Source organism: Heterodontus francisci, chromosome 26 (genome assembly GCF_036365525.1).
Source record: "Heterodontus francisci isolate sHetFra1 chromosome 26, sHetFra1.hap1, whole genome shotgun sequence".
Taxonomy (NCBI): Eukaryota; Metazoa; Chordata; class Chondrichthyes; order Heterodontiformes; family Heterodontidae; genus Heterodontus; species Heterodontus francisci.
The window spans coordinates 63,562,127-63,576,282 of NC_090396.1; the positions used below are offsets into that span (position 1 = coordinate 63,562,127).

The 14,156-nt window shown below is 40.1% G+C and overlaps 1 protein-coding gene across 3 annotated transcripts in view; it reads left to right on the forward strand.

Annotated features, from left to right (window-relative positions):
* Positions 1–6,913, forward strand: part of LOC137384401 (BAR/IMD domain-containing adapter protein 2-like) — an 89,712-nt gene extending 82,799 nt beyond the window's left edge. For 2 of the 3 annotated variants that reach the window (XM_068058407.1, XM_068058410.1), the window contains 2 exons: positions 1,784–1,818; positions 4,725–6,913. In XM_068058407.1, the coding sequence (XP_067914508.1) occupies positions 1,784–1,818; positions 4,725–4,794 (105 nt within the window). In that variant the 3' untranslated portion in view covers positions 4,795–6,913. Of the gene's footprint in view, positions 1–1,783; positions 1,819–2,741; positions 2,808–4,724 lie in introns of all 3 variants that reach the window. The other variant, XM_068058409.1, reaches the window with a different exon arrangement.
* Positions 6,914–14,156: the final 7,243 nt, after the last annotated feature.

Sequence of the window (14,156 nt, forward strand, 5' to 3'; positions counted from 1 at the left end):
TGAGATTTTGAGAATGTATTGATTTCCTGCTACTTATGTAGCAACTTTAAATGTTATTGCGGTGAATAAGATGCTCATCTCTCTCTTATTTCAATGCACACTACACACATCACCATACATATTGTATTGATAAGCTTTTCAATAAATACTTTGACTGCAGATTTATATAAATGCAGACATTTTTAAAATTTCTGTAATATTGTTCTCTTTATTCCATACCTCCTATGTTGTCCTTGGTACAGCAGGCTTCATAGTCCAGTTCATTGATGGCAGTTGTGCTTCTCTGTTAGTTTTACCTGTGGAGACACGTGAACAATACAGGAAGGGATCTCCTTTCTCCTAGATGATTTGGCTAAGTCTGGCAGATCCACTAGGTAGAGTTGGTCTCGAGCTATTGGGATTTGCACTCTAGCAGAGATTTTATTAGTTATTAAGATTGTTGTTTCTCAGGTGATTGGGCTGCTGTTAATGATAAACCAGATACTGTAGCAGTTTTGTTCTTAGTGGAAAACTATAACCACACATGACAAGTAAAAACAGAAAATGCTGGAAAAACTCAGCAGGTCAGGCAACATCCGTGAGAGAAAGAGAGTTAATGTTTCAGGTCAATGACCTATCATCAGAACTAAGCCTGCCTGTTTAGTCGACCTGAAAGGCCACTTAGCATTCTGATAAAAGGTCATCGACCTGAAACGTTAACTGTTTCTCTCTCCACAGATGCTGCCTGACTTGCTAAGAATTTCCAGCATTTTCTGTTTTAATTTCAGATTTCTAGTGTCTGCAGTATTTTGCTCTTGTACCACACCAGACTTTTCACTTCCATTTATTGAGATAATATTGTGAGCTAAGAAATGAACTGAGTGGTCATCATCTTGGGATCAGAAGGTTGTGGGTTCAAGCCCCACCCTAGGACATGGGTACATATTCTAAACTCACAACTCTTGATTTTTGAGAAAATGCTGCATTATCAGAGGTGGCATCTTTCAAAAGGCAGAGTGAGCTGGGGTCCTGCCTGCCTGCTCAGATTGATGGTAAAGGCTGCTTAGCATTATTTGAAGAGCAGGGAGTTCTGCCAGTAGCTAGGACAGCATTTATTCTTCAAGCCAGATTAAGTGGCCCTTCATCTCATTGCTGTTTGTAGTAAAGCCTGGCTACCCGACTACGTGGGTCGGGTCTGTATTCTGTGTCCAGCATTCGCGTTCGGTTAGGGCTGGCATCTGCTGTTTTGTTTCATATTGTTTTCGTTTTAATCTATTATTTTTTTTCTGTTTCAATAATATGTTTGTTATTTTCGGGTCGGACATGAAAAAAAGTTAATGGACTCGGGGCCCGGGTCAGGATTGGGTTGGCTGTTGTCAGGTCAGGTTTTAATTTTACACCCGAGCCAGGCTTTAGTTTGTAGGGCTTTACAGTGTTCAATTTGGCTGCTGTGTTTGCCTACATTACAACACTGAATGCACTTCAAAGTAATTTATTGGCTGTGAAGTGCTTTGGGACATCTTGAGTGCAGGAAAGATGTATAAATGGAAGTTCTTTCTCACTTTTAACCACTTTGGAAAATTTATCCCGGGAAATGCACTAAATATTCGATATTGTGGTGGTGGGGTGCACAATATGAAAGTTAAAACAATGTTGAGCACAAAGGAGTTCATGTGTGTTCAGATTCATCATTGCTAAAAGTTGGGAATAATGCATTTTGCAGCAGACCAGTAACTGATTGTAAGCATTGATGCTGACATCTAGTGGCTACACAGGTAACACTAATTTATCTCATTCTTTCCAGGGCCCGGATTTCAGCCATTCAAGAATGTCTTTGAAGTAAGAATATTTTAAATTTAATTTTTGAAGTAAAAAAAAAAGTAAACTTGCACTAAATGATAAATCAGACTTTCTGTGCATTAATTTCATAAGTAATGGAAGCAGGGATGCAAAATCAACAATGCCAGGTTAGGTAATTGTTCGATTCAGTATTGAACAGTCAGTTTGAAACACGAAGACATGCTGTTATGGGATCAGTCTCCATCTGAAAGAATGGCACAAACTAGTCATCTTCGTGGGTACTAACTCATGTCAGATGTATTTGCTGAAAGTAACTAAGTATCTCATTTTATTCAAGTATTTCTATAGCAAATGCTTCGCTTTTAAATGTCGCTACGTAAAATTAGTAGGGTTTTGCTATGTAATTGTTGTGAGTCTTCAAACTAGTCAACACAGTAAAATACTATAATATTGTAATGTTTATTTTAAATGTTAAAATTTTTCTTGTATATACATTTTTTTCTGGCTCCCCTCCTTTCCTGAACCTTTTGGATGGAGTGTGATTCCACAGGTTTCAGTTGCCCTGTGGCCATTACTGAGGTGGAAGCTTTGATGGTGAATGTTGTAAGGCTATTCCGCAACTGGAACCATCAAAGAAGAGTGCAATGCTGTCCTTTTTGCATGTCTACACCTGCAGCCTTCCCTCTGAACGGTGGATGGTGAGCAGGACTAACTGGGTTTCCTCTTCCCAACCCAATGGGTGCTGGGGCCAATTGTAGTCGATTGACCATTTGGTCTGTGTGCATCAGCTACTCACTGCATAATACTGAACCATCGGTTTGAGGGAGGGCCTTCCTCTATTGGTAATAAGTTGTTGAAAATGTTTATGTTAATTCTATCTAAGCTTAGTATTGTGTCGCTTGATTTCCTTCCCAGATTTTTGCACTTATAGGTACAAACCGACTGAATTTTTTTCATTGCAGTTCTGATGCCGATGTTGAAAGGTTTTGAATTTAAACTTCTGCCACATATAAGGCCTCTCTAGATTAGTAAGTTTGGCATTTCAATATGCCAGTCTGACTTTTATCACCTTGTCTGTCGCTGGTGACAATCACTCATTTCCCACTGTGGCTTTACAAATGGGCAAATTCTGTCTCACTTTCTCCACAGTCCTGAGCTACATCTGTTTCTGTGTTTCATACTGGCAAAAAAAGGACATTATTGTTGCATTGTTTTGAAAATGTAAGTCAAATGTACTAACTGGCATGGAACAGCTCCTTCAACTCTATTTCAAATTTTAAATTGTCAGAACTTTATCAGGGCAATTACTTTCAGAATCAATCCTGGCTCCTTTTGAAGAGATTGTTACTGTGCTGCATGCCAGCACTTATCTTCCCCCAGACTTTCCAGTGTTTGCTGTTTAGTGCCACTTTCTGATTGATTGGCAAGTGCTGCATGTCATGTGGTGTGGCTGGTATCCACCATATTTCCTCCCTTCTGAGGTAGAACCCCCTCACTTGCAAAGTCACTCCATTGAGTGGAACCTATTAAGAACTGCTAGAAAGTAGTGAATGGAGGCAAGCAAGTGAGTGGGAGAGGCAGCAGCACAGGGAATAAACCCAACAAAGCAGGTCATGTGATGCTGCTAATCCTCAATGTCCAATTGACCATTAAAGGAATATGGTCCTAAATATGTTCAATAAAGCTTTGTCTAAAAGATTTGCTATCCATAACTTTTAAATGTTGTATATAGTTATCATATAACTTGTTTCTGTTCCCCTTGATGTCATACTGTGCTAGGAGGTCAGCTGATGTTTTCTGTCATCACTTCACAAACTTACACCTTTTGGGTCTCTTCGCTGTTGCACCAATCATACATAAGCTTCTTTGACTCAGGGCATTGACTCACTTTGGTCCTGTGATTCATTGCTGACAACCTCTCTGCTTGTCCGCCTGTGGCTTGCAATTTACTGGCTTATGTGATTTGTTCCAATAAGTCACTTACAGTTGTGTTACCATTTCAGCACGGCAAGAGCAGATTATGCCACAAACAAATACAGATTGTACAGGCTACAGCCATTGCAGGCTGCAGCATGGCGGCATGGTAATGGTCAGCTGATGCATTTCACAGAATCGGCATTAAAGATTTAATTTAGCTTTCAATTCTAAAATCTCTGAAACGTGAAGTGCATAAATGTTATTCCAGATGTTTTGTTTGATTATGCCAATCCCAGAGTATTAGGTTAATATAAATTGGGCATCAGCACTACAGTAATTTTAAATTTGAATTGAAATATCTCCAAGTAAAGCAGAAATCCATTTGTCAAAGGAAACCTAGAATAAACTAATCAATTCTAGTTCTCAAGTTTTCTGTATAACCTAATGTGATGTTAGGGCAGAAAAACCTGAAAGCATGGTCCAGTACTGTCTCAGACAGCAGGAGCTAAATACCAAGAAGCACAGATAACCAAAGGACAAGTCACAAGTTCCTGCACATCTTGCAGCTAGATTATGAGCAGCATTGAACATGGTTCGAGAGCAACAATCCTGCAGTCTGTCCATCGCTGTGGCATAGGCACCCCAAGAAGAGCAAGGAAACGAGAATCATTTTCTTAAATGCACCTTTTAGTAGGAGAACATTCAGAAGAAATAAAATAATGTAAAACCTGAAACGTTAAAGAAGTGTAATATTTATTAATGCAGACCTAGGTAAAAATTCTTATGGAAACCAGGTTTTCAAAATGTTGCTGTTTAATAAATTGCATTTTATTGTGACCTCACAACCAGCTGCAGAAAGGTATTTTATATAACGAGTGGGTCACACCCATTTTCTTTTCCCTGTAATCACAGCAAAGTAACTCATAGGTGGCATGAGCTCTTGCAAGCCGTACTGTCATGGTTTCACTGCTGTATTCCTCTGAATAACCCAGTGCATTATATGCTTTCTTTCTTTTTCCCCTCTGCAGAGAAGCTGTTGCAAATGTCAAATTGAAGCCAACCAAAACAAATGACAAATCAGCTTCGAAAGTGAACTGAACACTGACTCTGCAAGATTCTTACACTGTACACTTGCTGCTGGCAAAAGATGCCAAAGAAGACTAAATCTGAAACTTCAACTGCATGAAAACAGTGTCTTTAGACTAGATTTGACCCAATCTGAAGATGGTCATTAAATTACAGATATATCAGTTGCACATGTTGCTAGGAAATGCCACTTTTAAATCCCACCCATCTTAGTCCCTGCTTTATATTTGAGGGATCATGTGGAGGGAATTGTTTAATTACACTCGTCTGGCTAGGGATTTGTATGGTGTTTGTTATTTATGCATGTGTTTAAGAATTAGCAGTTAGTATTTTTTTATTATATACTTTGTACTAATCATATAAAACAATATTTTATTACCTGGCTATTTGCGGGAATTGGCTAAATGTTGACACTTTGTAGAAACCTAGAATACTGCAATATTGAGAATTGTTAAACTAGTTATAAAGCGTATATACTGTGTTCAATTTCCAAGTAAGTGTTTTAGGGGGAAAAATCAAATTGTAGAATTTGTATATATAACTGAGTTAACTTTAATCCAAAGTTACCTCAATTTGTTAAAATTTTAGTGGTCGCTATTTGAATCCTTGCTCTCACCTATAAAGCTTCCATTCCTTTTGGAAAGAATTAATATGTACTCTGGTGATGGCAAAGGCATTGTATAATCTGCAGAAACAAGAATTTATACTTTTTGTAGAACTTTAGGTTTCATCTTTTTTTTCTCCCAACAAATAGCACAATGTAAAGTTATCAAAGATAATTTCACATTCCAATCTGTTGTATGTAGTGCTTCCTTTTAATTTTTTTTTATTGACTATCAATGGTGGTAGGTCAGTAGAATGAGTAAATAAGTCACTGAGGTCCCCAAGAATGAAACCATGCCTTTGAGTTGATGGGACTAAGAAACAGGAAGCATGATGCATAGGGAAGCATTCTTGATCTTTCTCTTGCACAAACTTCAGAGTGCAGTGGGGGGGGGGAACAATTTTTTAAGTGTTGATTTACATATTAACAACATTGCTTCAAAGTGGGAGAGGAATTGGAAATTCATTTTTTATTCTGTAAAATGACAAAGGTGAAGAAACATTTGCAGGTGAGGCAAGTACGTGACATGATGCATGATAGTCATTTCAATAAAGCAATAGTTTGGTGACTCCCTTGCAAATTGAATAGTTAAATCTGTTTTGTGCAAGGATTGATTAGACACGGAGATAACCAGTATTATTAATGAGCAAAAAACACCAGTCCTGTTGGTCACTTTTTTGAATGAAAGGTGTTCTGCAATCTTTAAGCAATGCTATACAGTTAGAATTATTTTTTAAAAATATTGTTAATATATAATGTCCCATTTGTTGTCCACTTATACCAAATTTTTTAATTGCACAATGCAAAAGCAAGTTCAAGTATGAAACTATTGTCATCACTAAAGGAACAGTGGTTGGGCTATTGAAGGAGTTAAGGCATGTAACCATTTAAATGCTTTACTATGAGAACCAAATGAAATTTACAATTTTCTGTGGGTATGTTTTGAGTAAAGGCGGTAGATTAAAATTTTTTAAAGAAACTTATTGCATCAGTCACTTTGGTTTGCCTTAAACTGGTTGTGGATGATAAAAGAAAAATAATTGAAGTTTAGACACTTGCTGAGTGTGGTTTTTTTGTAAAGCAATGAATACTAAATTCAGCCTGTGCTGTTTCATATTTATATTTGAAAACATGGCACTTCAATACTTGTCTCTTATTCTGTGCTATTGTCGAGAATCAGTTACAGAAAAACGTGTTCATTTGCCAACTCAGTGCATTTAACCCCCACATATAAAACAGCCACCATGTTTTTCAGTTCTGTATTAAGCCCTCATGCCTTTACTTTTGACATTATTGCAGGAATATGGTTTAGTTTGTGCCTTTTCATTTTTAAAGCTTTGTAAGGTAGTAAGACATGCCAGGACGGTTGATTATAGTCTGTATTCAATGCAGATTTCTGTAGTTGCCATTTTTTCATAAATCATGATGTTTTGTGAATTAAATTGTCCTATTTGGAGTATAATTCTACTAGTAATCAAAAAGATTTTGATAGTAACTATGCGAAATAAAATTGATTCACTATTTAAATATCGTCCTTGTCTCTGTTCCTTTATTGAAATTTTCTAGTTGAAAGATTCATTGTTTTGTTACTACACTATGGTCCATTTATCATTAACTCTGCTCATACCCTCAGAGCTCTAGAGACAACATAGTATTTCTGTCAAATGGGTGGGTTACAATTTCAGTCTGTGTCTTGACTGTTGGGAGTTATTCAGGAATACTGTGAGGACGCACTTTTTTTTTTGCTCCCGTATAGAAACTTGAGGTGGAATTTTATGCTCTTCCCCCCACTGGTCTGGGGTCCAGTGTTGCTCCTGGATCTCAGGTGATGCTGCACTAGCAGCAGCCATTGCCTCTGGTGGCGCTGATCAGTGGAAGAGCTGCTGGCCTCCAATTAGCCGGCAGCTCTCTGAGGGAGGGACTTATTGTGTTAGGGGTCCTTGATCCCATGGAATGCCCACCGCTGTCCACTTAAGTGTCTGACACTAGATTCAGCGGGCATTCCAGAGAAGAAGCAACGCCGGGTTCTCGGTATTGCTTTTTCTGCATGACGAGGCCCCCGTCGCCAGCATAAAATACAGGCCGAGTCTCCCCTATCCTGCAGCCCCAACCCAAGTAAGCACAACCTAGATTGAAGGCTTGGTACATAGGATATCATAGATACATTATGTGACATGTCACAGCACCACTGCATTGTCGTTTACCCACTCTTGTTTTTGTTAAATATTTCTGCCTCATAATAAATTGTCTTTCCCCTGTTCTCAGTGCTTCATTAGAACAATGTAGATTACAAAAGAAATATTTTAAAAATATGAAGGCATTGCACAAAGTAGATGGGCGCGAGAATGAGGGGTCTATGGATCCAAGATTATATGCAAGAGATTTAAAACACATTGCAGAAGAAATGTTTTCAGAGTTGAGGCTGTGTTAGTGGTTGAGATAGAATCTGTCAACGTTCAAGATTAGATAGGATTGGTGGATGAAGGAAAAAGGCTGTGGGAACACTCAAGTGCACACCATAAAAAAAAAAGGCATGCAGAATTCCGTAGACAAACTTTTTAAAAACGCTAAATAATGTTAATTATTAGAAATTAAGGTGGAATTGTATTTGAAGCAAAGCTTGCATTTATATACTGCCTTTCACAATCTCGGGACCTCCCGAAGTGCCTCACAGCCAATGAAGTACTTTTGAAGTGCCGTTACTGTTGTAATTTAGGCTACAAGACAGTCATTTTGTACACAGCAAGCTCGCACAAAAGCAGTATGATGATGGCCAGGTAATCTGTTTTTAGTGATGGCGATTGAGGGATAAAATTGGCCCGGACACCAGGAAGGCTTAGTCTCTGTGAAATAGTGTCATGGGATCTTTTACATCCATCTGAGAGAGCAGAAGGAGTCTCACTTCCAAAAGGCAAAGTACTGCAGTGGAGCATCAGCCTAGATGTTGGTGTTTAACACTCTGGAGTGGGACTCAACTGATTCAGAAGGTTGTGGGTTCAAGAGTGCTACTGACTGAGCCACAGCTAAACATGGAGCCCATTTACTTTTCATAACACTTATTTATTGCCTTACACACATGAGGCTGAATTTTATGAGCCTTCCGGCATTGGGGGTCATGGCGGGGGGCCCAGAAAATTCTTCTGGGAGAGGCCTGCCATGACGACCGACGCTGAGAAGGCCCCGCCACATCATTTAAATATTAAAAAGAATTAAAACAAATGCAAACTAACTCATCTTGACCCGTCGGTTGTCCCACACTGGTATTCCGGCTGTTGGCCAGAACTCTCGCGTCTTCGGAACTCCATTCGGACAAAATACCACGGGGGCTCAGTGATGGCGCATCTGTGCCTGAAGACCGCTGAGATCAGAGCACGCTGCAGCAATTTGCGGTGCGCATATAAATTTCAGCTCATGCAAACTTTTTATCTGTGGATATATTAAAAGTAAGCAGAAAATTAGATTCTTTCGAAAGAATGTATTGGTATATAAATTAACATTTCAATGAACTTTGTTTAATTAAGTAGGTGCAAAGCTACAAGTTTCTTCTCTTTGAATTTTGCAGTTAATAGCAATCTCTGGAACCTGGTATAGGACAACACTTGTAAATTTGAGGTATTTTCTGTGAATTAGCCTTTCACCAATCATTGAGTTGGTGATGATTAGCACAATATTTTATAATAAATAGAATTTTAAGTGAATACGAATTAGGATCGTTAAAAGTCAAACTTATTACCAATTTAAAAATTCAAGTTTTTATTTTTTGAAGCTGTAAAAAAGAAAAGTATCCAGGTAACTCCAAAGAAAATCCGGTATTTTAAACGCCACAAAGTGAGGGACTTAAAAAAAAAAATTGCAAAATTTTTATTCCATTCTAATTTAAAGATAAAATATAAACATTAGTGTAGAACTTCAAAAGGGCATAGACAAGTTGGTGGAATAGGCAGACAGTTGACAGATGAAGTTCAGCGCAGAGAAATGTGAAGTGATTCATTTTGGTAGGAAGAACATGGAGAGACAATATAGAATAAAAGGTACAATTCTAAAGGGGGTGCAGGAGCAGAGGGACCTAGGCGTATGTGTGCATAAGTCATTGAAGGTGGCAGGACAGGTTGAGAGAGCGGTTAATAAAGCATACAGTATCCTGGACTTTATTAATAGAGGAATAGAGTACAAGAGCAAGGAAGTTATGTTGAACTTGTATAAGACACTAGTTCGGCCTCAGCTGGAGTATTGCGTACAATTCTGGGAGCCACACTTGAGGAAAGATGTGAGGGCGTTGGAGAGGGTACACAGAACAAATTCACAAGAATGGTTCCAGGGATGAGGAATGTAGTTACAAACATAGATTGGAGCAGTTGGGACTGTTTTCCTCAGAGAAGAGAAGGCTGGGAGCTGATTTGATAGAGGTATTCAAAATCATGAGGGGTCTAAACAGAGTAGATAGAGAGAAACGGTTCCCACTCATGAAAGGATCAAGAATGAGAGGGAACAGATTTAAAGTATTTGGTAAGGGAAGCAAATGTGACATGAAGTTGCTCTTTCAGAGAGCTGGTGCAGACACGATGGGCTGAATGGCCTCCTCCTGCGCTGTAACGATTCTGTGATTCTTTGATTCTGTGAAGATTGTTTAAGAAGGTGGATTGGTGAAAATAAGAACCTCCCTGAGGGTAAAAATTGTGCTGAGTCACTGTTGGAAGCAGTTGTTGTTTTAAAAAAAAAGTAAAGCACAGATGTGTGTGTTCAGTGTGGCTGTTACCTTGAGTTCATCCTGACCCAATTCCATAGATGCCAGTTATTTATATGTGAAAAACACCAGTAAAATGAAAATGGTTAATCTCCTCAGGAATGCAGTTTCTTCAAACCTGAACATAGGTTTATCCCTGATGAAATGAATGCAGCTGAGACATTCTGAAGGAAATCTGCTATGATTGTTGGTCTCTGAACAGATTATGAATGAAACTGAACACTTAGGAATAAAGGTAAGCCAATTTGAAATTAAGCTCTATAAATATTGGATAAGTAGAAAATAGTCTTTTAGACAGAGAGCAATTAATATACAGGTATATTTTTCAATGAAATAACTAGTGAAATGGCTATAGGGGAATGAACCGGGCATTTGAACAATTATAAAATTGCATGAGGTGGAACAAAAGGTGAGCTGTAAGCTGAGATTCATGCTGAACTACCTTTGAGATGACATGAGCTGTGGTGATGCTTGGCACAATGGAAGGCAATAATGGCTGTGACAGCTGTAGGATATTCTTCAAGGCAGGCTACAGAAAATGAGTCATTAGCAAAAGCTCCAAGGGTTTTTCACTGCGTGGATCATCTCACTTTGGAACTAACTTCCAAAATCTATGATGCATCTGTAAATACATCAGGAGAAATGAAACCTCATTTCAGGATTTTTGAAAACCAACATTGCAAGGTCTTTGCAACAAAATTCAGGTGAATGTATCTGACGGGGAGCTTGAACTGACAGAAACAAAGCTACAGAATACAAAAGGTAGGAAATAGATCAACTACAAGCCTTTATAGATGATATTTCTCCCCTCACCTTTACATCCTATATGACGTGATTGCTAGGATAGGTTGGTGGTGCTTCTGTCAATGACAGTTTAAAATATATTTACTTGGGCAAAGAGTTTGAGACGTATCAGTACATCTTTAAATAAAAAAGTGCTACACCCTCTACCTTCACTTCTATCAATAAACCATATAAGAATCCTCCTTCGGACTACCTCTACAGATAGTTGTGTAAGTCTTTCCCTGTTCCTTACACTGTGTAATCAGGCTCAGATCTGCCTCTTCCAGCCAATACAGATTTTTTTTTTTTATTCATTCATGGGATATGGGCATCGCTGGCTAGGCCAGTATTTATTGCCCGTTGCTCGTTGCCCTTGAGAAGGTGATGGTGAGCTGCCTTCTTGACCCGCTGCAGTCCATGTAGGGTAGGTACACCAACAGTACTGCTAGGAAGAGAGTTCCAGGATTTTGTCCCAGCGACAGTGAAGGAACAGCAATATAGTTCCAAGTCAGGATGGTGTGTGACTTGAAGGGGGAATTTGCAGGTGGTGGTGTTCCCATGCATCTGCTGCCCTTGTCCTTCTCGGTGGTAGAGGTCACAAGTTTGGAAGATGCTGTCTAAGGAGCCTTGGTGCGTTGCTGCAGTGCATCTTGTAGATGGTACACACTGCTGCCACTATGCGTCGGAGGGAGTGAATGTTTATGGATGGGATGCCAATCAAGTGGGCTGCTTTGTCCTGGATGATGTCCAGCTTCTTGAGTGTTGTTGGAGCTGCACCCATCCAAGCAAGTGGAGAGTATTCCATCACACTCCTGACTTGTGCCCTGTAGATGGTGGATGGCCTTTGGGGAGTCAGGAGGTGAGTTACTCGCCACAGGATTCCTCACCTCTGACCTGCTCTTGTAGTCACGGTATTTATATGATCAGTTCAGTTTCTGAACCAGATTCCTAGTAGTTCTACTCACATGATGCTTTGGTTGGACTGGAGTTGGTATTTTTTGCCCAAACATTTTAGGGATGCCCCAAGTATTTTCTTTGATGATAGGTAGGAGGTGACCAAGAGGATTGATGAGGGCAAGGCGATGGACGTTGTCTACATGGACTTTAGCAAGGCCTTTGACAAGGTCCCACATGGTAGGCTGGTCCAGAAGGTTCGAACACATGGGATCCAGGGTGAGCTAGCAAATTGGTGAAAGGAGGCAGAGGGTGGTAGTGGAGGGTTGTTTTTCAGATTGGAGGCCGGTGACCAGTGGTGTGCTGCAGGGATTGGTGCTGGGCCCTCTGTTGTTTGTCATATATATTAATGACTTGGATGTGAATGTAGGGGGCATGATTAGTAAGTTTGCAGATGACACCAAAATTGGTGGTATAGTGGACATTGAAGAAGGTTGTCTAAGGTTACAACAGGATATAGATCAATTGGGAAAGTAGGCAAGGGAGTGGCAAATGGAATTCAATGCAGACAAGTGTGAAGTGATGCATTTTGGGAAGTTAAACCAGGGCAGGACATATACAGTGAATAGCAGGGCCCTGGGGAGTGTTCTTGAGCAGCGAGACCTTGGGGTGCAAGTACATAGTTCCCTGAAATTGACAACACAGGTAGACAGGGTGGTGAAGAAGGCGTATGGCATGCTTGCCTTCATCGGCTGAGGCATTGAGTACAAGAGTTGGGACGTCATGTTACAGTTGTACCTAACGTTGGTTAGGCAGCATTTGGAGTACTGTGTGCAGTTCTGGTCGCTGCACTACAGGAAAGATGTGATTAAGCTAGAGAGGGTGCAGAAAAGATTCACAAGGATGTTGCCTGGTTTGGAGGGCTTGAGTTATAAAGAGAGATTGGATAGCTGGGTCAGTTTTCCCTGGAGTGAAGGAGGCTGATAGAGGTATATAAAATTATGAGAGGCATAGATAGGGTAGATAGCCAGAGTCTGTTTCCCACAGTAGGGGTGATTAAAACTAGAGGGCATAGATTTAAGGTGAGAAGGAGGAGGTTTAAAGGGGATCAAAGGGGTAAATTTTTCACACAAAGAATAGTGGGTATCTGGAATGAGCTGCCTGAGGAGGTGGTGGAGGCAGGAACAGTAGCAACATTTAAGAGGCATCTGGACAGGTACTTGAATGAGCAAGGCGTAGAGGAATATGGAATTAATGCAGGCAGGTGGGATTAGTATAGATAGGCATTATGGTCGGCATGGACGCGGTGGGCTGAAGGGCCTGTTTCTATGCTCTATGACTCTTTCCAAACCTCCAGGACCACACAATTCAAAGGAGCAAGTGAAAAACTAAGTTTAAATAATTTCTCTGGGCTTTCGGGCTACCTGTGACCCACTGACAGCACGTAGGACACCTCTGTTATTGATGCTGCTTAAACATCACCAACATTTTGGAGATTCCACTCCTGTTCTGACCATAAATGATTTTATTTTCCCAACAGAGCTGAATAATGTGCAGCATGTGACCCTCCCACAATGGTCGACCTGGTATCAGAGAATTATTTGAATCTGTTCCCACTCTTTATGTATGCAGCAAGGCAATCTTAATTAATTTCTCATTTGCTTTTACTTAGTACCAGTTGTCTCAAACACACAGGCAAGGGACTATTAACACAAACTATTTGCACTGTAATGCAGCCTAGAATTCATATAGTCCCACGCAGTCTCCAAGCACTAGTAAGTGCCACTGCCTCTTCAGAGGGTCTTCAGTTATGTGGATAGATTTGAGAAGCTGGGTTTGTTCTCCTTATAGAAGGTTGAGACGAGATTTGATAGAGATGTTCAAAATCATGAGTGGTCTAGACAGAGTAGATAGAAGCTGTTTCTATTGGTGGAAGGATTGAGGACCAGAGGACACAGATTTAAAATGATTGGTAAAAGAACCAAAAGTGACATGAGGAAGAACCTTTTTTACACAGTGAATGGTTACAATCTGGAATGCACTACCTTGGAAGTGTGGTTGGGGCAGATTCAATTGTGACTTTCAAAAGGGTATTGGATAAGCTCCTAAAGGGAAAATGAATTGCAGGGCTGTGGAGAAAAGGTGGGGGAGTGGAAGTAGTTAAATTGCTCTGCAGAGAGCTGACACTGTAAAGCCTGACTTGGGTATAAAATTAAAACCCAACCCGGGCCCAACCTGACCACAGCCAACCCGAACCTGACCTGCGCCCGACCCAATCTGAATCTCCTTCGTCTGTTCCGGCAGCAGGCTATTCCTGCAGCTGGAGTTGTGCGGAATCATGGGTAAGCC